At 41.3% G+C, this 24864-nt stretch overlaps 4 protein-coding genes and 1 pseudogene across 6 annotated transcripts; 3 read left to right on the top strand and 2 right to left on the bottom strand.

Annotated features, from left to right (window-relative positions):
- The first annotated feature begins 69 nt into the window (after positions 1-69).
- Positions 70-2418, top strand: LOC104743029 (cysteine synthase 2). Its single transcript, XM_010464149.3, has 6 exons — positions 70-337; positions 440-514; positions 756-899; positions 988-1377; positions 1480-1715; positions 1821-2418. The coding sequence occupies exons 1-6, from the start codon at positions 134-136 to the stop codon at positions 2041-2043; spliced, it is 1272 nt and encodes a 423-aa protein (XP_010462451.1). The 5' UTR covers positions 70-133; the 3' UTR covers positions 2044-2418.
- A 453-nt stretch (positions 2419-2871) lies between these two features.
- Positions 2872-5840, bottom strand: LOC104743027 (poly(A)-specific ribonuclease PARN). 2 transcript variants are annotated; one of them, XM_087483695.1, is made up of 7 exons: positions 5338-5840; positions 5117-5247; positions 4637-4956; positions 4427-4540; positions 4142-4268; positions 3782-4052; positions 2872-3691 (listed from the first exon to the last, which is right to left on the bottom strand). In XM_087483695.1, exons 1-7 carry the CDS (start codon positions 5706-5708, stop codon positions 2953-2955), a joined length of 2073 nt encoding a protein of 690 aa, XP_087339821.1. In that variant the 5' UTR covers positions 5709-5840; the 3' UTR covers positions 2872-2952. The 2 variants fall into 2 exon arrangements, with proteins under 2 accessions (XP_087339821.1, XP_087339822.1); XM_087483696.1 differs by lacking the exon at positions 5338-5840 and having other exon boundaries at positions 4637-4937.
- Positions 5841-5868: 28 nt separating this feature from the next.
- LOC147928983 (uncharacterized) lies at positions 5869-7688 on the top strand. The gene is made up of 3 exons (XM_087483698.1): positions 5869-6081; positions 6666-6733; positions 6817-7688. The coding sequence occupies exons 1-3, from the start codon at positions 5934-5936 to the stop codon at positions 7447-7449; spliced, it is 849 nt and encodes a 282-aa protein (XP_087339824.1). The 5' UTR covers positions 5869-5933; the 3' UTR covers positions 7450-7688.
- A 454-nt stretch (positions 7689-8142) lies between these two features.
- On the top strand, positions 8143-21919 carry LOC104778454 (E3 ubiquitin-protein ligase UPL1). The gene is made up of 17 exons (XM_087483694.1): positions 8143-8414; positions 8548-8613; positions 9018-9113; positions 9221-9427; positions 9617-17305; positions 17383-17703; positions 17832-18033; positions 18117-18382; positions 18476-18744; positions 18907-20014; positions 20095-20241; positions 20347-20427; positions 20506-20731; positions 20823-20962; positions 21159-21265; positions 21355-21540; positions 21631-21919. Exons 2-16 carry the CDS (start codon positions 8581-8583, stop codon positions 21455-21457), a joined length of 10995 nt encoding a protein of 3664 aa, XP_087339820.1. The 5' UTR covers positions 8143-8414; positions 8548-8580; the 3' UTR covers positions 21458-21540; positions 21631-21919.
- Positions 21899-24679, bottom strand: LOC104743023 (cellulose synthase-like protein E1; annotated as a pseudogene). Its single transcript, XR_015579688.1, has 6 exons — positions 23822-24679; positions 23620-23742; positions 23358-23541; positions 23073-23273; positions 22648-22995; positions 21899-22544 (listed from the first exon to the last, which is right to left on the bottom strand). The product of XR_015579688.1 is annotated as a cellulose synthase-like protein E1 (transcript).
- Between the last annotated feature and the right edge of the window lie 185 nt (positions 24680-24864).

The following is a 24864-nucleotide window of genomic DNA, read 5'->3' as shown; positions in this document are numbered from 1 at the left end:
GCCGTATTTTTAATTAATGGGAAGATTGGGGATTAGAATAAAAAAGAAAAGAAAGAGAGTTGCTTTGCCGACAACCTAATTACATTACTTGACCGGTTTGAATACGGAGGAGGAGGAGGTGGTGAGAGCTTCAATGGCGCCTGTTAAGGTAACTGGCGCTGTTGTTGCTGCAGCGGCGATGGTGATGATTTCTTCTTACTGTTACTGGAGCTTCGTCTTCCGCTTCTCCGAGAAGAAGAGGAAGGAGAAGCTGAGTATGAGAAACGGGCTCGTCGATGCCATTGGCAATACTCCTCTAATTCGTATCAATAGTCTCTCCGAGGCTACTGGATGTGAGGTTCTTCTCGATTTTTTCTTATCTAGTGTCGATGTTCTGACTGTTAACTTTGAGTTAAAGTTGCAATTTTTTAAAATCTACTTTGTTTCTTCTGGTCTTCAGATCCTTGGTAAATGCGAGTTTTTGAATCCAGGAGGTAGCGTTAAAGACAGAGTTGCTGTGAAGATCATTCAAGAGGTAACACATAGTAAAGGTTTCAAATTTCTACTTCTTAGATTGTGTCCTACTCTTAGCAGTTGGAATGACAACTTGCGTTTAGTTGCGTCTTAAAATTCTTAACAATGTCAGTGATTAAAATTCATCAGACTGGTTTATTCATATTAGTGTTTTGCAATATAACTTCCAGTTAATATGGTATAAGTGAAATCTAGAAGAGAGTCAAAGAACCCTGATTTTTTTTGTTTGTTTCTTTGTTTAGGCTTTGGAATCTGGTAAGCTATTCCCGGGAGGAGTTGTAACAGAGGGTAGTGCGGGGAGTACTGCCATTAGTCTTGCTACGGTTGCTCCAGCATACGGGTGTAAATGTCATGTTGTTATACCTGATGATGCTGCTATTGAAAAGGTTTTATCTTTCAAACACTTTGATGATACACATTTTCTCTATATGCATTTTATGTACTCAAATTTATATTGTGTTGGACTTATTTTAGTCTCAAATAATTGAAGCCCTTGGAGCTACTGTTGAGAGAGTGAGGCCAGTCTCAATAACTCACAAAGATCACTTTGTCAACATTGCGAGGCGACGGGCTGAGGAAGCAAACGAGTTAGCATCAAAGAGAAGACTACAACGCGAAGCAAATGGCATACACCAGGAGAAAACTAATGGTTGCACAGTTGCGGAAGAGAAAGAGCCTTCCTTATTCTCAGATTCAGTTACAGGTGGTTTCTTCGCAGATCAATTTGAAAACTTGGCAAATTATAGGGCTCACTATGAAGGTACTGGTCCTGAAATCTGGCACCAGACTCATGGCGACATCGACGCCTTTGTTGCTGCTGCGGGTACCGGCGGTACTTTAGCTGGCGTTTCAAGGTTTCTGCAGGTATGGTTCATCAGAGCTTATATTAATCACAGCTTTATATATGGGTAATTCATGTACGTTATAAACACAAAAAGCTCATAAGTTTCTTGTGCTTATAAACAGGGTAAGAATGAAAGAGTTAAATGCTTCCTGATCGATCCTCCTGGATCCGGTCTGTACAATAAAGTAACACGGGGAGTGATGTACACAATAGAGGAAGCTGAAGGGCGTCGACTAAAGAACCCATTTGATACAATAACAGAAGGCATAGGAATCAACAGGCTTACTGAAAACTTCCTCATGGCAAAACTTGATGGCGGTTTTCGTGGTACTGATAAAGAAGCGGTTGAGATGTCGAGGTAGTGCTCATTCTTTATATGTCTCTACATACCTGTTTTAGATGGTACTGATAAAGATTCTGTAGAAGTTGGGATCTTGATATCTTTCTTAATTTATGTTCCTAGGTTTCTTCTGGAGAATGATGGGCTTTTTGTTGGAAGCTCCTCAGCTATGAACTGTGTTGGGGCAGTGAGGGTGGCTCAAACCCTTGGTCCTGGTCACACAATTGTCACCATTCTTTGTGATAGCGGAATGAGACATCTAAGCAAGTTTCACGACCCTAAGTACTTGGATCGATATGGGTTGAGTCCAACCGCTATCGGATTGGAGTTCCTCGGCATTAAGTGAAACTATCTATCTGTTAGACAGTTAGAGCCTAGGTCTGCAGCGGGTTTCTCGGTTCACATGATGGTGACATATTCTTGTAGGACTCGAGATTATTAGACAATAGCTACGTCTGGAATCAACGGGAGAAAGTCAAAGCAACAATACATGTGTCTGACCTCTGAAACTCCCATAACTGCATTTAACACCTGTCTCTTCAATTGACCACAAGTCCTGACCTAATGGGCTCCATTGCAAGATTATGGGGAACATGTAATCAGATTTTGTCTTTGTATCCATTGGATCTTGTCTGTGTTCAATGCATTCTATTAGAAACTCAAGAGTTCTTATAAACATATATATCCAAATCCTTCCTTATATATAAATCGGTTTGTGTAAGGTCTAATGACCCAACAATGGCAAAAAATGGAGTCAACAAGACACTATTGATCTCGTCACTTTCTTTCTTTAAGAATCTTTGCATTCTCATAACTATCCCAATCCTGTTTCTCTCTGACATCCTCTACGCAAGTGACGTGTTCAACAAGAAACCCAAATCTTACATTCATGATCAGGAGGTTGAAGGTCAGGATACCAGAACCAATCTACCCGAAGAGGAAGATGGGTTGATAGAAATTTCTCTGGCGGGAGAAGAAAGGGAAGAGAAGTTGGAGAGTGTGAAGAAACGTTTGATGAGTAAAGAGGAGTATTATGAGGAGATGATGATCATGGAGATCTGGGAAGAAATTGAAGCAGAAGATAACTTGATTGAGATTGACATCTCCATTGGATCAATTGTTTAAGATTAATACTGATGATTCGCACTTTATTTCACATGTTTCCTTTTCAAAATTTTTGTCACGCAAAAACAAATCATCTTGTATTAAACTATTTGCGTTTCACGTTGACAAAACAAAAGGTTAGCTAGCTTAGTTAATTAGTCGTAGCAGTTTCGACTTCAACTCTATTGGCCAAAAAAGCATCAATCAAATCCGAAGATTTGTGAGTCACAGCGACTGTGCTCTCTTCTCTTCTATCTGTCTCATCTTGTGGGTCGGGTCTTGTTCTTGATTTCACACCAACTGTTTCAGCTTGGTCAGAGAATAGGATCTCTGAGATGTGTGAGCTGCAAATCTCTTTGTATGCTTCGTAGTCTGCAGCTCCAGTGTTTCCTCCTTCGAGGATCTTGGATAATGGGTGAAGAACCGAAACTGGACCGTCGCTTGACTCCAGCTGCCGCTTAAGCTTTAGGAAGTCCCAGACAAGTTCTGAATTCTTGAACAAGAGAAAAACCGCAGAGTCATCAATGTGGTAGACAGAGATAACGGAAACCGAGCCAAAGGCTTTGCAGATGCATTCTTTGATCTCTCTAGCCTTCAGTTTTCGTGGGAAGTTCCAGATGAGGACAATGTTCTCGTATTTAAACTTTGAGACTCGCCAGTTATCTGCATTACTGTGGCCTGTTCGAAGGTCGATGATATCACCTCTAGTCCAGCTGAGATAAAGACGGTTGATGTACTTCTCAAGTTTCTCATTATGGGCCAAGTTATCTGATTGCGAATGCTGTGTGAAGTCGAACCCTAGATGATTGCATGCCTGCGCAAAGATGCAACCTGTCATGAAAGCATCATAACCGGCTTCATGTTTTCCTCCTGCATTCCAGTTAGAACACCTGAAGCAGAGAAAACGTCGGTTCAAAATCAAAACAATTTAAATCAGAAAACAGTCAAGTGTTCATGCCGAGAATAAAGAAGGAACAAACCTAAAGTTGTCTACTTCAACATCAATCTTGACACGCTGCTGAAGATGCGAGTCCGAGGATCTTGAAGAAAACTCGATTTGCGGACACAACGAAGAAAACGCGGAGGATAGTGATGTACTGGACTTCTTCATCCGCTGATGCAACATTGGGTTCACATTTAAGAGTATTTTGGTGTCAACAATGTAAGGAAAGTGACTGTTGATGGAGGCGACGAATTTCTCAGCTGTTGAAGGAAGAGGACCAACAAATTTGCTGTATACATGTGCAATATCTGTGTCAGATGAACAAAATGGTTAGAGCGAGGGATCATTAAGTTACAAAACCTTCATAGACGTATAGAGAAGCAACTTGCTTGCATACCGAGGAAACAATTATGACCAACAATCAACTTCTTCTCTGAAGCAAGTAGATCAATCACTTGACGGAAACCGATTGCAGATTGTATTTTTCTTTCCCCCACTCTCTTGCGCTCATCCTTTGCCTCCTTCTGTGAATAGAGACACAGTAATAATGATATTTAAATCAAAGAAGGCTTTAAGTAGACGAATCAGTGACTACATTATAGCTAGATCATCTTCACTTCATCATTCCCAGTCAAGATTCAAATGATAACATATCTTTCCAGCAATGTAAATGCTAACTTACCATGAGATTTTCCTTGTCCGATTCTGATTCAGTGTACACTACAAAGTCTTGTGAACATGAACTTTTATCATTTGAATGTATGTAGACAAGATCTCCAAAATGCTTTCCTAAAACCTGCAAAAGCCAAATCCAAAGCCAAGAGATTAAAAGAAAAAACAGTCTAAAGAAAAGATGAACAACAGAGATCATTCTTAGAACAGAGAGCATTACCGAGTTAATAACTCTGAGCTGATGAGAAGTGAAACCCTTGAGGCTGAGAGCTGGACGCATCTGGTGAAACACGGTTTCAGTACTCCGAGTTGATTCATTCGAGATCCTTGGAGACTCAGAGGATACATTACCACCGTTTAAAAGGCCAGTCCGCCATTCATTCAACATGTTCTTCATCCTTTCAGCGAATAGAACATCCGCCAATCGCACCAACTTCAAATCTTCTGTTTCACCCGATGAATCAATCCCCTCCTCTCTGTATAGCGTTTCCAAACGCTTACTTGCCTCTTCCTCTTGTCGTCTGGACAAATAAGATATTCCTGGGATTATTCAAATATGTGAATTCCTCGGGGACGACTAACTACACTTTCAAAACATACTTGATTGCTAAACTCTTTTTTGGTCTTGAGAACATCCAAATTTGGAATGTAAAAAGCATATGCAAACATAAGGACCAAATAAAAAGGAGAAAGGAGGCACCTTCATGTATGCAAGTGTTGAAATCAAATTGATACTTGGCGAGAAAATCCATGGAAGTCGTCTGGCAGAGAAACTCATGAGCTGGTGGATCAAATGTGAGCTCTTGCCGAGGAAATACAAAGAAATTTTGCCTGCCCAAAATAGACAAAACCCATCGGCAAAGCAACACAATTTTAAGGTAAAGAGAGAAGGAGAAAGAGAGAAAGAGAGAGGACACTAACGGGTGGGAAACGAATGACTGAGTTCGAGCATCCCAACGAAAGGGACATACGCCGAACTGAACGACGGCGAATTTCTCGGCGGAGTCTTTGACTTTGAGGTATCTGACGTCGTAGCGGTCGAACTCTAAGGAGTCTCGCCACGGAGCGCTCGTCACGCCAGTCATCTCTAGGTCAATCGCCACGAAATCAGCAGCCTTCACGAGTGCACGCAGATCATTCAGCGTCTTCTCGAAGTTCGACCTCGTCACATGCTTCAACGGAAAAGCCACCGTCGCCGCCGCAGCCGTTGAATTACTAACTCTCTCCGCCGCCGAAGAGCAGAAGCTGTAGGCAAGAAGAGGCCTCAAAGGCCATTGCTTTTGCCGGCGCATTTTTTTGAACAGAGAGAGAGAGAGAGAGAGAGAGAATCAAACGACCATTGTTTAGGTTTTGCTCATCGGTGGAAGAGAAGACTCCGATAACAAAACGTTACCGTTTTCATAAATTTCAGTCTTTTGAAATATACACTTGCACAGTCTGCCGTTTATAGGTTAATAAAACTGCAAGCATTTGTCTTTACATGGCTTGAAACAGCGTGGTCTGTTTTTGTTTTTCCGATGAACAAATTACAAAACGAACCAAATTCGCCACCGTTGTGTTACACAATGGCGTTTGCAGAAGAAGTGGCTGTCTTCACTGAGACTAACTTGGGAACTGGAATCGTCATGACGGTTCCTCTGGATATCACAGCAGCAGATTTCAAGAGTAAGCTCGAGACCACCCCTCTAAAATAAAAACCCTCTTTTTCTCTTTCGATTTTGTTTTCCGTAAGCTACAGTGTTCTGTAAAAGTTTTGGTCTTTCTCGGTTTCTCAATTTCGTAACTTAGCTTATAGGTGTGTACTGGTAGGCAGTATTCTTCGATTCAATCTTTCTGGATGTATAATGTATTGGCCTTTGAGTAAACTGATATGCATGCGCATTTGTGGGGATGCTAGAGATAAATTTGAAGATTATGATTCCAATGATGAGCACTAAAACAAGTGTTCTTTTCACATTGTCTTCTGCATCATTGGTGTTTGTTTTTTTCTTTTGATGTTCTGTCTATTACACACTTGAGGACCTGCACGGTTGCCTTTCTCAGTTCTTTTGAATTGTCTTATCATTTGTTAATATGTTAATGTTTCTTCAGGACAGCATGAGATGAGATAACACATGTATTGTCTTGTTCCTTCAAATCGAAGATTGATGATCTTTTTTGTTTGTGTTACACTATTTTGATACCTACTTTTTACCATTTTTTTTTTTTATAACAGAACATGTACCAATGCAAAGTGTTTTCTTTTGCAGGAAAACTCGAGAAGACACATGCAAGTTGCTTATCGAGCTTGGGGGAGATACAAGTTCATGGTCTGATGGTAATGCAAATAAGCAAGCATTTCCATTTTCAATCCATTGCTTGCAAAGAGTCGTTCTAACGTTTGCTTCTTTTGTGGTATAGGTTAAACGAAAGTCTCGCTTTTATCACCTTGTCGAGTCTTTGCCTATGCAGTACGTCTTCCGGGATAACCAAAAGCCCTGGTTTATCCATGCGAAAGCTCGGGTCGTAAACGGATCACAACAGCCAAGCATACCTAACAGCATAGAGAAGGCGCAAATTAGACAGGACATCTCCATATCTAACAGCATTGAAGGAGTCACTGCGCTGATCCAACAAGGTGAAAACAAGAAGACAAAGAAGTCTAGGGCGAAACCAAATTCTAAAAATCTTGCTGCTGAGCCTGAGAGACAAACGGTTTTTGACAAGAGAGAGTATCTTAGTCCTTCCACACCGGAACCTGAAGCCATAAGATCGTCATCATCAATAGCAAGTGCTGCTGAGATGGAAAACACTGAATGTTTCAACAGCTTCATAGCAAAAACGCCGGAGAGGAAACGTGGAGACTCTGTGGATATAAACGAAATGATAGGCAAGAAAGTAACTGTGGCTGCAAACAACATCAGAATGCACGGAAAGAGTCATATTTCTTCTTCATTGTCATCATCTATATTCAAAAGCAAGACTCTAGATGGTAAGAGAGTCAGTTCTGCTACAAAATTTCTGGTGTTTGAGGTACCTGACTCTGAGGATTGAGTCTTTTTTTTTTTTTTTTTTTTTTTTTTTAAATTAAGCTCTCTCCTTAATGCCTCATTGCACTAGAAGTAGCTTTGTGTAGATGTGCAAGTGCTGATGATTATTTTTTGGCAAATAGTTTGTAAATATATTAGTATGATTCTGTTTCAAAATATATTGTAATTCATGAGAGAAGAAATCAAAAAAGGCATTAGATGTGAAGAAAAGAATCAGAGAATTGTCTTTAGCTTTTGCTTCTACTCTCTTTTTTTTCAAGGATTCTCCTTTTTACTTTCTAATCAAACTCGTTTAAGAATTAAAGATGCTTCATATAATAGGATAGATAAAAAAAATCAAAATAATATGGCTATATCAAGATCATTGATATATCTTGCAACAGATTTATGCACAGGATCTATAAAATATAAATATTCGGAAGTATCAAAACATTTTTTCATATTAAATTACAAGAAATTAAATATGTAAAGTATTTTGACAAATTTTTATACTTTTTCTTTTTTGGCTTGATTTTTGATAAATATTATGGTAAGTCAATAATAAATAAAAAATAGTTCCAATATTAGTAAAAGAAGAAAATTGGGAAAAAATATATTCAAGAAAGCAATAATAATAATAATAAAATTTTCACCAAAAAAAAGAAAGTAATAATAAAAGAAAATAGTTATATGTTAAACCGGCATTGGAAGAAAAAATGTTCTGGAGGTGTGTGTATAAAACACAAAGCGCCTTAGCTTAGAAATCTTCTCTCCACTTCTCTCTCTCTCTCTCAGCGTCTTTCTCTCTCCCTATCAAAATCCCTTCTTCTCTCTATTTTTACGCGATCCTCTTCAAAACCCTAGTTTCGGATCGCTCCACCTCACTTGCGATTTCTCCAAGGAACCTCAATTCTTCTCTTCTTCTTTTTTTTCCCTCCTCTTCTCGTTCTCGTTCTCGTTCGTCTACCTCACCGATCGCCATCAATCCAAGTAATTAGACCAGATCATCCCCCGTTGATTTTTTTTTTTGATTCGAGTCCTCCTTAATCTCGGTGTATTGATCAATTCACGATTTGATCAGTGCTTAATCCTCTTAGTCTTTTTTTTTTCTTTTTTTCTTCAGGAGATGCTCCCCTGCCTCTAAAATCTAATCATCATGAAGCTTAGAAGGAGAAGGACTTCGGAAGTGGTGAGTGTTCCTAATTAAACCCTTTGATCATATTAGATTACTGTATCTCTCTTTGCATTTGCGTGTTTATCTACTTTCTAGATCACTCTTTTCTGCTACTTGTTACTGATTTATATTTTGTTCTCTGGGCTTATCGTAGAACTAGCATGTATCTTTTACTCGATCAACACATCATCGGGGTTCTGTGAATTTTTTTGGGTTTAATGTTGTTTTTTGGTGGATGGTTTATTCATATGATCTTTGTTTCATTCCTTTAATGGGGTTTCTCTTCTTAAGACAAGCCGTGGAGGCGTTGGGTAAATGGTTTTTAATTGGGTTTTATATCTTTTATTGTGTGCGGGTTCCATTCTATTTGATGTTGTATGTATTGCCTGTGTTAACACCCCTTCTTTTATTTCTTCCAGCCTCCCAAAATCAAATCTTTCATTAATAGTGTTACTGCTGTTCCACTCGAGCAAATACATGAACCCCTTGCATGTTTCCGCTGGGAATTCGACAAGGTAATTTAATATCGTCTTTTCCTTCTTTTTTTTTTTTTTTTCTTTTTTTTCTTGTCTACTCTTGTTTTCATGTATGGAGCGTTTTCTTTTTCTTTTTTTTTTTTAAGGGTGACTTTCATCACTGGGTGGACCTCTTCAATTACTTTGACACATTTTTTGAGAAGCACGTTAAAGTAAGGAAAGATCTGCATATTGATGAAACCTTTGAGGAATCTGATCCACCTTTCCCAAAGGATGCTGTTCTGCAAGTTCTCCGAGTTATCAGAGTTGTTTTAGAGAATTGCACAAATAAACATTTTTATAGTTCTTATGAGGTAATTATCTGTTGTGCCAGAATCCCCCGAAATATCATTGATATTTTCCCAAGATACGACTTTATATTGCTGATATTTATCAACTCTTGTTCTATGTTGATTGCTGGTTGTTTCGCTAGATATATTGCTTTATATACTAAGCTGTCTATCTCTATAATTCTGACACACTTTTTTTCTTCATAACTGCAGCAGCATCTTTCTCTCCTGCTTGCATCTACTGATGCAGATGTTGTTTCAGCCTGTCTGCAGACGTTGGCTGCCTTTTTGAAAAGGCAAGTTGGAAAGTACTCCATAAGAGATGCTTCCCTGAATTCGAAACTATTTTCCCTTGCACAAGGCTGGGGAGGAAAAGAGGAAGGCCTTGGCTTGACGTCCTGTGCCACAGAAGACAGTTATGATCAGGTTTCTCACCAGCTAGGTTGTACTCTTCATTTTGAGTTTTATGCTTCTAATGAATCATCAAGTGAGCTTCCTGGCGGTTTACAAGTTATCCATGTACCTGATGTCAGCATGCGTGCAGAGTCTGACCTGGAAATTCTGAACAAATTAGTCATTGATCATAATGTTCCTCCCAGTTTGCGATTTGCGTTGTTGACCAGATTGAGATTTGCAAGGGCGTTCTCTTCTTTGGCAACCCGGCAGCAGTATACATGCATTCGCTTATATGCTTTCATTGTATTGTTTCAAGCAACTGGTGACACTGAGAATGTTGTTTCTTTCTTTAATGGCGAACCCGAGTTTGTAAATGAGTTAGTTACGCTGGTAAGCTATGAGGATCCTGTTCCAGAGAAAATAAGGATACTATGCTTGCTTTCCTTGGTTGCACTATCGCAAGATCGAACTCGGCAGCCGGCTGTTTTAACTGCAGTCACATCTGGGGGGAATCGTGGTTTGCTATCTGGCCTAATGCAGAAAGCGATTGATTCTGTTATTCGTAATACCTCCAAGTGGTCTCTGGGTTTTGCGGAAGCCTTGTTATCCCTTGTTACAGTCCTGGTTTCGTCATCGTCTGGATGTTCTGCCATTCGAGAAGCTGGTCTTATTCCGACCCTAGTGCCTCTCATCAAAGATACAGATCCCCAGCACTTGCATTTGGTCAGTACCGCTGTGCATATATTAGAAGCCTTCATGGATTACAGCAATCCAGCTGCTGCTTTGTTCAGAGATTTGGGTGGCTTAGATGATACTATCTTTCGGTTGAAACTGGAAGTCTCTTGTAAGGAAGACGATGTGAATGAAAAAAATTGCAGTTCTGATAGTAATGGGCCAAATACTGAACAGCTTCCCTATTCTGAAGCATTAATTTCGTATCACAGGAGATTGTTGTTAAAAGCTTTGTTACGTGCAATTTCTCTTGGAACTTATGCTCCTGGTAACACTAACCTCTATGGTTCCGAGGAAAGCTTGTTGCCTGAATGCTTATGCATTATCTTTCGGAGGTCAAAAGATTTTGGGGGTGGAGTATTCTCGCTTGCTGCCACTGTCATGAGTGATCTCATTCATAAAGATCCCACTTGTTTCAATGCTTTAGATTCAGCCGGTATAACGTCTGCATTTCTTGATGCTATATCTGATGAGGTCATCTGCTCTGCAGAAGCCATAACATGTATTCCGCAGTGTCTGGATGCTCTGTGTCTCAACAATAATGGTCTTCAAGCTGTAAAGGACCGAAATGCCTTGAGGTGTTTTGTGAAAATTTTTACGTCTTCGTCTTATCTGCGGGCTCTTACTGGCGATACACCTGGTTCTTTGTCAAGTGGGCTTGACGAACTCTTAAGGCATCAATCTTCATTGCGCACTTATGGAGTTGATATGTTCATTGAGATCCTCAATTCCATGTTGGTTATTGGATCTGGGATGGAGGCCACCACCTCTAAGTCAGCGGATGTGCCTACTGATGCTGTTCCTGTTCCTATGGAAATTGACGTTGATGAGAAGAGCTTGGCAGTTTTGGATGAGGCAGAATCATCTTCTGACACTTCTCCAGCAAACACTGAGCTGTTTCTTCCAGATTGTGTGTGTAATGTTGCTCGTCTTTTTGAAACAGTTCTTCAGAATGCGGAAGTATGTTCCCTGTTTGTTGAGAAGAAAGGAATCGATGCTGTTTTGCAGCTATTCTCTTTACCTCTTATGCCGCTAACAAATTCCCTTGGTCAAAGTTTTTCTGTCGCTTTTAAGAACTTCTCCCCTCAGCATTCGGCTGGTCTAGCCCGTATAGTGTGCTCCTACTTACGAGAACATCTGAAGAAGACAAATGGCCTTTTGGTTTCCATTGAAGGCACTCAGTTTCTTAAATTAGAGTCTGCGCTCCAGACGAAGATTTTGAGATCTCTTTCCTGCCTAGAAGGCATGTTGTCCCTCTCCAACTTTTTGTTGAAAGGAACAGCTTCAGTTATCTCAGAATTGAGTGCTGCTGATGCTGATGTACTGAAAGAACTTGGTATAACATACAAGCAAACGATTTGGCAGATGGCCTTGTGTAATGATACAAAGGAAGATGAAAAAACGAGTGTAGGTCGAGGATCTGATAATTCAGTTTCAGCATCATCCAGTAATATTGAAAGAGAGAGTGATGAGGATTCAAACAATGCTTCTGCCTTCAGATACACAAACCCTGTATCTATTAGAAGCAGTAGTTCTCAGTCTATTTGGGGTGGGGATCGCGAATTTCTGTCTATTGTGCGTTCTGGCGATGGTATTCATGGTCGTACTCGACATGCAATAGCCCGTATGAGGGGTGGTAGAACTCGTCGACATGTGGAGTCTTTTAATTTTGATTCTGATATTCCAACTGATCTACCAGAAACGTCATCTTCCCATGAGCTGAAAAAGAAAAGCACTGAAGTTCTCATTGTTGAAATTTTAAACAAGCTGAGTTGTACACTACGTTTCTTCTTCACGGCCCTTGTGAAAGGATTTACCTCTGCTAATCGTCGTAGGATTGATGGAGCATCATTGAGTTCAGCATCTAAGACGCTTGGTACCGCCTTAGCTAAAGTATTTCTTGAAGCTCTTAACTTCGAGGGTTATGGTGCTACTGCTGGGCATGACATCTCTCTGTCAGTGAAGTGCCGATACCTTGGAAAAGTGGTAGATGGCATCACTTCCCTGACATTTGATACTCGAAGGAGGGTCTGTTTTACAGCTATGGTGAATAGTTTTTATGTCCATGGAACATTTAAGGAACTTCTCACAACATTTGAAGCTACAAGCCAGTTGCTTTGGACAGTGCCGTTTTCAATTCCTGCATCTAATACTGAGAATCAGAAGCCAGGTGAAAGGAATATATGGTCTCACAGTACGTGGTTGGTAGATACTCTGCAAAACTATTGCCGAGCACTGGACTATTTTATTAATTCTACATATCTTTTATCCCCAGCCTCTCAAACGCAGCTTCTTGTGCAGCCAGCTTCAGTTGGTTTGTCGATTGGACTTTATCATGTACCAAGGGAGCCTGAGACTTTTGTGCGAAATCTGCAGTCTCAGGTTCTGGATGTCGTACTACCTATATGGAACCACACTATGTTTCCAAATTGCAATCCTAATTTTGTTGCTTCAGTTACTTCGCTTGTTACACATATATACTCTGGTGTTGTGGATGCTAGACAAAATCGCAGTGGTGTTACCCGGGGTACAAACCAAAGAGCCTTGCCTCTACAACCTGACGAAGCCATTGTTGGTATGATTGTTGAAATGGGATTTTCAAGGGCAAGGGCTGAAGACGCGTTACGAAGAGTTGGAACAAACAGTGTTGAAATGGCTATGGAGTGGTTGTTTACCAATCCTGAGGATCCTGTGCAGGAAGATGACGAATTGGCCCAAGCACTTGCCCTGTCTCTTGGAAGTTCATCTGACACTCCAAAACTTGAGGATACAGAAAAGCCTGTAGATCTTCCGCAGGAAGAAGCGGAGCCAAAAGAACCACCTGTTGATGAAGTTATTGCTGCATCAGTGAAGTTATTTCAGAGTGATGATTCTATGGCTTTCCCGTTGGTGGATTTGTTTGTGACACTTTGTAACCGAAACAAAGGGGAAGATCGGCCAAAAATAGTGTCCTATCTTATTCAGCAACTGAAGCTTGTACAACTTGATTTCTCCAAGGATACTGGTGCTTTGACTATGATACCACATATTTTAGCATTAGTACTCTCTGAAGATGATCACACACGAGAAATTGCTGCACAAGATGGTATTGTGACCGTAGCAATTGGTATCTTGACGGATTTCAACCTTAAGAGTGAATCTGAATCAACTGAGATTCTAGCTCCAAAATGCATTAGTGCTTTGCTTCTTGTCTTGAGCATGATGCTGCAGGCACAGACAAGACTCTCGTCTGAATATGTGGAAGGAAATCAAGGTGGATCTTTAGAGCCGAGCAATTCTCCACAAGACTCTACGGCAGCTTTAAAAAACGCGTTATCTTCAGATGTTGCTAAAGGGGAGTCAAACCAGGCTTTGGAATCGATTTTTGGAAAATCTACTGGCTATCTGACCATGGAAGAGGGTCAAAAAGCTTTACTTATCGCCTGTGGCCTCATAAAGCAACGTGTTCCAGCTATGATCATGCAGGCTGTGCTTCAGTTATGTGCTCGTCTAACGAAAACACATGCTTTAGCTATCCAGTTTCTGGAAAATGGAGGTTTATCTTCACTTTTTAATCTTCCGAAAAAATGTTTTTTCCCGGGGTATGATACCGTTGCATCTGTTATTGTTCGGCATCTTGTTGAAGATCCTCAAACTCTCCAAACTGCTATGGAATCTGAAATACGACAGACCTTGAGTGGGAAGAGACATATAGGTAGGGTATTACCTCGGACATTCCTCACAACAATGGCGCCTGTAATTTCAAGAGATCCAGTTGTTTTTATGAAAGCTGTGGCTTCAACTTGTCAGTTGGAGTCATCAGGAGGGAGGGACTTTGTGATACTGTCAAAGGAAAAAGAAAAGCCAAAAGCTTCTGGCAATGAACACGGAATCTCTTTGAATGAACCCCTTGGAATATCTGAAAATAAGCTTCATGATGGGTCAGGAAAATGTTCAAAAAGCCACAGAAGAGTCCCTGCTAACTTCATCCAGGTTATTGATCAGCTTATTGACATTGTCTTGAGTTTTCCTAGGGTGAAGAGGCAGGAGGATGATGAAACCAAATTAATTTCGATGGAGGTTGATGAGCGGGCTACTAAAGTGAAGGGTAAATCAAAAGTTGGTGATCCGGAGAAAGCAGAACTTGGGTCTGAAAAATCTGAAGAATTGGCCAGGGTAACATTCATTTTGAAGTTGTTGAGTGATATTGTTCTCATGTACTTGCATGGTACCAGTGTAATACTGAGGCGGGATACAGAAATATCTCAACTTCGAGGATCCAATCTACCTGATGATTCACCTGGAAATGGAGGGTTAATTTACCATGTCATTCACCGATTGCTTCCTATATCTCTCGAAAAGTTTGTTGGACCTGACGAATGGAAGGAGAAACTGTCTGAAAAGGCTTCCTGGTTTCTGGTCGTTTTGTGCAGTCGTTCCAGTGAAGGGCGTAGAAGAATAATCAACGAGCTTTCGAGGGTTTTATCCGTATTTGCGTCTTTGGGAAGGAGTTCGAGTAAAAGTGTTCTATTACCTGATAAAAGAGTTCTTGCTTTTGCTGACCTGGTTTATTCGATCTTGACAAAGAATTCATCTTCAAGCAATGCACCTGGTTGTGGCTGCTCACCTGACGTTGCAAAGAGCATGATAGATGGGGGAACTATTCAGTGTCTGACCAGCATCCTTAACGTGATTGATCTTGACCACCCTGATGCTCCAAAGCTTATCACTCTTATTCTCAAGTCTCTTGAGACATTAACGAGGGCTGCAAATGCTGCTGAGCAGCTAAAGTCAGAAGGACACAACGAGAAAAAAAGCACCGATTCTGATGAGAGACATGATAGTCATGGAACTTCAACTGAGGCTGAAATTGATGAGCTGAATCAAAATAATAGCAGTCTTCAGCAAGTACCAGATGCAGCAGAGAATGGACAGGAGCAGCCTCAAGTTTCCTCACAAAGCGAAGGTGAAAGGGGTTCGAGTCAAACCCAGGCTATGCCTCAGGAGATGAGGATAGAGGGCACTGAGACAATACTGCCTGAGCCTATTCAAATGGATTTCATGCGAGAAGAGATTGAAGGTGATCAAATAGAAATGACTTTTCATGTTGAAAATAGGGCTGACGATGATGTAGATGATGATATGGGCGATGAAGGGGAGGATGATGAAGGAGATGATGAAGACGCAGATTTAGTGGAAGATGGAGCTGGTGTTATGTCTCTTGCTGGAACTGATGTGGAAGACCCTGAAGATACTGGCCTTGGAGATGAATATAATGATGACATGATTGATGAGGATGAGGATGATTTCCACGAGAATCGTGTAATAGAGGTGCGGTGGAGGGAAGCTCTTGATGGCCTGGATCACTTCCAGGTTCTTGGGCGATCTGGTGGTGGAAATGGTTTTATTGATGATATTACAGCTGAGCCTTTTGAAGGTGTGAATGTGGATGATCTGTTTGCTGAACGGAGACCCTTGGGTTTCGAGCGTAGACGTCAAACAGGCAGATCATCTTTTGATCGATCTGGTTCAGAAGTACATGGTTTTCAGCATCCGCTCTTCTCCAGACCTTCACAAACTGGCAATACAGCGTCAGTGTCAGCAAGTGCTGGCAGCATATCCAGGCATTCAGAAGCTGGCAGCTATGACGTAGCACAGTTTTACATGTTTGATACTCCTGTTCTACCATTTGATCATGTGCCAGTTGATTCTTTCAGTGATCGTTTAGGAGGTGGTGGGGCACCTCCTCCATTGACTGATTATTCTGTTGTTGGTATGGATTCATCAAGAAGAGGGGTTGGTGATAGTCGGTGGACTGATATAGGTCATCCTCAGCCAAGTAGCCTTTCTGCTTCAATTGCCCAGTTGATAGAAGAACATTTTATTTTCAACTTGCGTGCTTCTGCTCCAGCAGATACTATTGTTGAAAGGGAGACTAATACCACAGAAGTCCAAGAGCAGCAGAACCCAATTGTTCCTCCATCTGTTGGAAGTGAAACTGTTTTGGGGGATGGAAATGAAGGTGGTCAACAAAGTGAAGAACGTGAACTGTTAAATAACAATGAAAATGTTAATAACCCACTTGATGCAACGGCTGGAAGTTTCTCTCAGGCTCAAGCTAATCTAGCTTCTCCAGTCGTCCGAGATGCAGGTGAAAGTCCGCAGCCTCTTCCTTTGAACAGTACACCTAATGAGATTGATAGAATGGAAGTTGTGGAAGGTGATGGAGCACCTATTGAGCAAGCAGACCGCGAAACAGTGCATCTTATCTCCACTGCCCATGGTCAAGATGTGTCTGTAACCGTGACCCCTTCTGCAGTTGATGATCCTGATTCTAATTTTCAACCAAGTGTTGATGTAGATATGAGTGGCGATGGTGCAGAGGGAAATCAAAGTGTGCAACCTTCACCTTTGAACCGTGACAACAATGAGCTCTCATCCATGGAAGCTACACAAGTTGTGAGAAGTGATGAACAAGTTGATGAAGGTAGCTTGGATGGTGGGGCACCTGAAACGAATGCCATCGATCCTACGTTTTTGGAAGCTCTCCCTGAAGATTTGCGGGCAGAAGTCCTTGCTTCTCAGCAAGCTCAGTCTGTCCAGCCTCCAACTTATGAACCACCTCCAGTAGACGACATAGATCCTGAATTTTTGGCTGCACTCCCCCCGGATATCCAAACAGAAGTTCTTGCTCAACAAAGGGCACAAAGGATGGTACAGCAGTCACAAGGACAACCAGTTGACATGGATAACGCTTCAATTATTGCTACTCTACCTGCTGATTTACGTGAAGAGGTTTGTATCTCTTTATTTGAAGTTAGGTTATTTGAATTTTGAAATGATTATAACAATCTAAAATATGCTATTCTCAGGTTCTCTTAACTTCTTCAGAAGCAGTTTTGGCAGCTTTGCCTTCACCTTTACTTGCAGAAGCGCAGATGCTCAGAGACCGAGCAATGAGTCACTATCAGGCTCGTAGTAGTGGTTTTGGAAGTAGCCACAGGCTGAATAATCGGAGGAATGGTTTGGGTTACAATAGGCTGACAGGGATGGACAGGGGTGTTGGAGTCACTATTGGTCAGAGGGCTGTTTCATCTTCTGCAGATGGCTTGAAAGTTAAAGAGGTTGAAGGAGACGCTCTTGTGAATGCTGATGCCTTGAAATCACTAATCAGGCTATTACGACTAGCACAAGTAAGAGGCACTCCTGTTTTTTCCTAACCTCTTCTAGCAATTATTTTTCAATGCCGAAATGACTAATTTAATTGAAGTATCTCAAGAACTTTTTTATGCTAACAATGATGTTCTTTTTAATGTAACAGCCGTTGGGAAAAGGCCTTCTGCAGAGGCTTCTATTAAATTTATGTGCTCACAGCGGTACAAGAGCAAACCTGGTTCAACTTTTACTGGATATGATTAGGCCAGAGATGGAAACATCACCAAGCGAGTTGGCGATAACTAATCCGCAAAGACTCTATGGCTGTCAATCAAATGTCGTTTATGGTCGATCGCAGCTGTTGAATGGTAGTACTTCCTGCCAAAATTCTTTGTTTGCTATTCTTGCAAGAACCCTGAGCACCGACTGACTTTATTTGTTCTTAACACAGGTCTTCCTCCTTTAGTGTTCCGTCGGGTGCTTGAGGTTTTGACTTACTTGGCGACAAATCATTCTGCTGTTGCTGACATGTTGTTTTACTTTGATTCGTCACTTCTATCCCAGTTGTCAAGCCCAAAAGCCTCTGTATATGAAGGCAAGGGTAAAGAGAAAGTTACTCATGTGGCAGATCCCCGGGATCTGGAGATACCTCTGGTTGTCTTCCTAAAACTGCTTAACCGGCCTCAGCTTTTGCAGAGTACATCTCATCTAGCGCTGGTATGTTTAGCATGATTTTCAGAACAGCAGGTCTTTTCTCATGGCGATTTCATGAAAGTTGTTTTGGTTGTTATTTCATCCGTTTTCTTTCAGGTCATGGGTTTGCTGCAAGTTGTTGTCTACACAGCAGCATCCCGAATTGAGGGTTGGTCTCCGTCATCAGAAGAACCTGAGAAATCAGAAAACAAACTCGTCGGTGAAGAAGCTTCAAGTGAAACACAAAAAGATGCTGAATCTGAGCGAGTGGATGAAGCTGAGCTATCTGTTGCAAGAAGAAAGAATTGTGCTGAAATATATAACATATTCTTGCATTTGCCACAGTCTGACCTCTGCAATCTTTGCATTCTTCTTGGATGTGAAGGGTAAGAGACACCCGCCTTCCTTTCTTCAATTCTTTGCGTTCTTTAGCTTCCTCTTTCTTCTTATATATAGTAGTCTACATAATTTGTCTTTTTTTTTTTCCCTTGGTCAGTTATTTCCCTGAATTGCTTTAGACGAACTCACATGTTTTATTACCGTAATAGGTTATCGGATAAAATTTACTCATTAGCGGGAGAGGTACTGAAAAAGTTGGCTACCGTAGATGTGGCTCATCGCAAGTTTTTCACGAAACAACTCTCAGAATTAGCGAGTGGTTTGAGTGCCTCAACTGTCCGCGAGCTGGCAACACTAAGCAAAACACAGAAGATGAGTCACAGTACAGGTTCCATGGCGGGGGCTTCAATTCTCCGTGTTCTGCAAGTGCTTAGCTCACTTACTTCCCCTATTGAGGGTAGCAATGCGGGAACTGAAAGGGAAACTGAACAGGAGGAACAAAACATTATGCAGAGACTGAATGTGGCATTAGAGCCTTTGTGGCAGGAACTTAGCCAGTGTATCAGTATGACGGAGTTGCAGCTGGATCATACTGCAGCTACAACAAATGTTAACCCCGGAGATCATGTTCTAGGGATCTCTCCTCAGTCCTCTCTTTCTCCTGGAACTCAGAGGCTCCTGCCTCTTATTGAGGCTTTCTTTGTACTCTGTGAAAAGATTCAAACTCCGTCAATGTTACAGCAGGATGCAAATGTGACAGCGGGAGAAGTAAAGGAGTCGTCTGCTCATGGTTCATCATCCAAATCCACTGTAGATTCTCAGAAAAAGTCTGATGGCTCTGTTACATTTGCAAAGTTTGCGGAGAAGCATAGGCGACTCTTGAATTCATTTGTTAGGCAAAATCCGAGTTTGCTAGAGAAGTCTCTTTCAATGATGCTCAAGGCGCCTAGGCTGATTGATTTTGACAACAAGAAAGCGTACTTCAGGTCAAGAATACGGCACCAACATGATCAACATATTTCTGGGCCATTGCGTATTAGTGTCCGCCGAGCTTACGTGCTGGAAGATTCGTACAATCAGTTACGTATGCGCTCCCCACAGGATCTGAAGGGACGTCTGAATGTGCAGTTTCAAGGTGAGGAAGGTATTGATGCCGGTGGTCTTACCAGAGAATGGTATCAGTTATTGTCAAGAGTTATATTTGACAAAGGAGCGTTGCTCTTCACTACTGTTGGAAATGATGCCACCTTCCAACCGAATCCCAATTCTGTTTATCAAACTGAGCATCTATCATACTTCAAATTTGTTGGTCGCATGGTAATATATCAGGACCTTCTCAATGCAATGTCGGAATTTTTGTTTTTGGTCTCTCTGATGTGTTTGTGATGTCATTGCAGGTGGCAAAGGCATTGTTTGATGGGCAGCTTTTGGATGTTTATTTCACTCGTTCCTTTTACAAGCACATACTCGGTGTGAAGGTGACTTATCATGACATTGAGGCGGTGGATCCTGATTACTACAAGAATTTGAAGTGGCTATTAGAGGTTTGAGGACCTAGCCTTTATTTACCTTTATCTATTACAAAGCTCAAAATTGAAATCAGGTCCTGCTTTTTGAGACTTACATGTCCCTTTTTTCTTTTCATTCAGAATGATGTGAGCGACATACTCGACCTCACATTTAGTATGGACGCAGATGAGGAGAAACATATTCTTTACGAAAAGACTGAGGTGTGTGCTGATAGATGTTCTTTTATGTGCTTAATCCCAAAGTGCCTATATTGAATTTGATCTATCTTTGATGCTAAGGTGACGGACTATGAGCTTAAACCTGGAGGACGAAACATACGGGTAACAGAAGAAACAAAACATGAGTATGTTGACCTTGTGGCCGGCCACATACTTACCAATGCTATTCGGCCTCAAATCAACGCTTTCCTCGAGGGCTTTAATGAATTGATACCTCGTGAGCTTGTATCGATTTTCAACGATAAAGAGCTTGAGCTCCTAATCAGTGGGTTGCCTGAGATTGACTGTAAGTTGGATTCTGTTGTTCAATATTGTTGTATCTACTTATTTGCTTATGCATTAAGTATTATGACATTTGTTATTTCGTCTTTTTTTAGTTGATGATCTAAAAACCAATACCGAGTATACCAGCTACACGGCAGGATCCCCAGTTATTCATTGGTTCTGGGAAGTCGTTAAAGCTTTTAGCAAAGAAGACATGGCTAGATTTCTTCAATTTGTCACCGGAACATCAAAGGTATACCAATATTAGCTAGCTTCCGTCCGAGTCACTTGAGATGTTCTTTTTGGTATATCTCTGTCATTGTTTTTTTTTTTTCTTTCTGGTTGGTTGATGATCTCGATCTCCTTCCTCTCTTTCCCTTTCTGAAAGGCTACAAAAACGTAAAAAGGAAAGATTATTTTTGTTTAACAAGCGATGTTTCTGTTTTCAGGTTCCTTTGGAAGGCTTCAAGGCACTGCATGGTATTTCTGGCCCTCAAAGACTACAAATCCACAAAGCATATGGAGCTCCGGAGCGGCTGCCATCAGCTCATACATGGTTAGAAATCATTACAAAGCCTTTTTCAGTTAAATGATTAATTTTTTACTTTCTCGTTAAGTATGTTTGCCAATATTGTTCTGTTGCAGTTTTAACCAACTAGACCTCCCTGAGTACCAGTCTAAGGAACAACTACAGGAACGCTTGCTACTTGCCATTCATGAAGCGAGTGAAGGTTTTGGGTTTGCCTGAACAAAGCTTCTTTCTGGAAACCGTCACCTTTAGAATCAGTGGAAAACCCATCAATCCTTCATTCGTTTGACTCCTCTGTACATGTAAGTAAGCTTCACACTTGTACATATTTTAGGTTTACCCATAAATTGCTTAGTCTGGAAATCTCAAGATTTCACTTGTTTTGTGGCCAGATCTCGAAGATTTTCAGGCTAAGGAGTAAGAGCTTTTGATTAAAGACTGCAGCAGAATGAATAGAAAACTCAAGGGGGCTATTTTTGTTTGTCCATATATGTTAGTATTAGTCTATTGTTAGGGTTCTCTCTCTCTCTCTCTCTCTCTCTCTCTCTCTCTCTCTCTCTCTCTCTCTCTCTCTCTCTCTCTCTCTCTCTCTCTCTCCTTAGATTTTGTAAATCAAAAATCTTTTTAAAAGAGTTGCAAACTTCCCAAATATTATAGTAGTGGTTGAATATTTGCTATCCATTTTATAGTAGCAAAATAAGATACGAAAATTACATAACTAGTTCTCATTATTTAAACACACTACTGACTCCTTAATCCCTTACAAAAACGCTAAACAGGTGCATGCAGATAAAGCTATAACAACTGATTTAACAGTAACGCTCGTCGGCATCTTCCCTTTGTCTTTCCTCAACAACATTCCTTCATACAAAGGCCAGTTTATGACAACAAGTATGCCTGTTATCACAAATTGAAAACCCATCGTCTTAAAATCTCCACCGTCTCCAGAAGCAAGTCTCGTAACCGCTACGGCGAAGCAGAAGAGATTGAGCATGCCGAGTGTTGCGAGGAGGAGAAACATTGGAGACTCCACTCCAAACTCCATTACCTCATCCTTGTATCTCTCTGCTGCTTCTTCATCTGCTACTTTCGATGTTATCACAAATGCTGAATCTGAAACCCCAAGTAGCTTCATAATGGTGTCCGTGAATCCGAAAAGAAACGAGCTTGTTCTTCTATATAGCCACACCCTTTGCTCGTTCCACCATCCAAGGAACGTCCCTCCGCACCACAGGAACTCAGCTAAGCTGTAGGCGTTAGCTACCACTGTGACGTATCCAAACGGGATAAACCACGAGCTCGAGACCTGGATATATTCATATACCCCCTATGAGATCCCGAGTTCATACCGAAACAAAAAAAAACAGAGGAAATATATTTACCTTTGGAAACAGAGGAAATATAATTACCTTTGGAAACAGAGGAATGCCTTTGAAGAGGCAGAGAGAAGTCAAAACAGAGTAAACGAGGAGAGGTACTGACGATGGAGCCCAAAGGCAATAGCAACAGTAACCAAGTATCAGCCCTAAACCGATCTTTCCTTTTCCATACCAAACCGGACTATACTCCGAAAGTAGAACCTGAAAGTCTCCCTCTGACCATCTCCTATGCTGCACAAGCATCTGGTGCAAATTGGTCGGGGCTACCCCGAGAAAATCTTTCTTTTCCGGGTTCAAGAACGCTGATTTCCATCCGCGACACTGAATCGCTAAACCAGTTATCACATCTTCTACCGGGCAACCGTATTTCACACCCATCTGCCATGTAAAGGGATAGTGATTGAGTAAAAGAAACAGTCGGAGTAAGTGAGTTAGTATTAATCATTTTGCCATACCTCTTTCCCCCATTGAGTGTTTTCCTCATAAGTGCAGCTCGCGAGATCCTTAATAATCTTAGGCTCTATCATTTCTTGAACTTTCTCAGATTTTACTTCTTCTTCTCCATACTTTCTTCCACATATCACATCTCTTCTGTGAAAGCAGCCAGTTCCTATGTATAACGGACCACCATTTCCATCCAATCCAATAAACTCCACCTGTTTTTTTATTCACATCCCAAAACATTAAAGTTAAGAAATCCATAATCTGTCTAGTTTTAATGTGGTTTCTTGTTAACTTACATCCACTCCTACTCGCATCATGGTTGCATACAAATCATTCCTTGTGACGTTGTCAAAACACTGCGGAAACTGCACGAAAGCAATCTCTTTTCCTTCTTTCTCATCAAGAAGAATGCAGAGAGCATCGCGTGCTGACCAAGTTAAGTATGATTTTCCCACAAGTTATCTTCGAAGAAACCCTCAGCTGTTAAGAGAATTAAACAACAAACGAAGTCACATTAGAGATTTAAATGTCTTGTGAAACAAGCCAAGTTACCACTACCAATGCGTTCATGGCTCCAGCCTTGAAGTTATGATGATGTTGAGGTCTCTTCTCTCTCGATAAATACACCAACGTTGGTATTTCTATGGCTATTGTATTCTCTTCTCTTCCGTCTACCAATATCTGATATGTAAATAAATAAATAAAAACATTTAGATTAAAAAAAAAAAACAGAACATAACTAAAAAAAGCCAATACTTACTTGAAGAATGGTTCCATGGTTTCTTCGAGTAGCGTCAGCATCCCACTGCGTAAACCCGTCACAGTACTTCAACCGTGCATCCTCTGGTACTCGTCCGAGTCTTGAAGCCGTTTCAATCCTCGCCGCCATTTCTCTGTACAACTCAGCCACCTCTTCAGCCGTAGAATCAAGACCACTATTTCCCTTGGAAGACAAGTAAGCCGCCGGAGATGTCGGCTCAACGTTGAACCTCTTGCAGAACGGAACCCAAGTTTTAGCAAACTCAACCGCCTCCGTGAGAGCATAGAACGTGAGCTCAGAGCCACCGTCATCTGAAAGATACACGGCGAGTTTCTCCGGTGGATAGTCGAGAGCCGCCACAGATAAGACTGTGTTGACCACCATCAAGGGCGGCTCAATCACCGGATCAGCCGTGCAGACGAAAACGTCAACCCTCGGGAGATCGTTTCTATATCTCCGGGAGAGTCTATCGGGGAAGGTGAATCGCCAAACCGGATTCCACCGAGAAGATTGTGTGACCACCCAATACAAACCGAACCAAATCTCCGCAACCAACATTACGAACCAGATCAATCGATTTATACCGGTACGGTTATCAGAAATTTTTATCGGTACGGTCACTCTGTAGAACCAAATCAAACAGGTACACACAAAAACCGAGACTGAGAAAACCCGGTACGCAATCACTCTTCCGGTTTTCCTCCTGGTCTCAAAAAGCGGTTCACTGTGGCCATCATGAACCGGTTTGCACCGGGTATCATCTTCCTTTCCCATGGCCATGGTTTGTTTTATCTCTTTGAAGCGAAGCGACCACCGAGTGTAAATGAAAAACGTAAGAGGAGAAGTGTCTCTCAGACAAGTGGAAAGGTTAGGACTTTATATACGAACCAAACTTGTGGTGGCCGTAAGTTTGGACATTGTCGTGTGGATCTCGAGACATTAGCTTACGTCACTGGAACTGTCAGCTACAATGTTTCTATTACAGTCAAATAATGGAAGGTAGCGTCAATGATTATCTATCTTTTGAGATTACAATAATCTTA

Source organism: Camelina sativa, chromosome 14 (assembly GCF_030686135.1).
Source record: "Camelina sativa cultivar CO46 ecotype springtype chromosome 14, ASM3068613v1".
NCBI classification, from domain to species: domain Eukaryota; kingdom Viridiplantae; phylum Streptophyta; class Magnoliopsida; order Brassicales; family Brassicaceae; genus Camelina; species Camelina sativa.
This window is presented reverse-complemented; position numbering and strand designations above follow the sequence as displayed.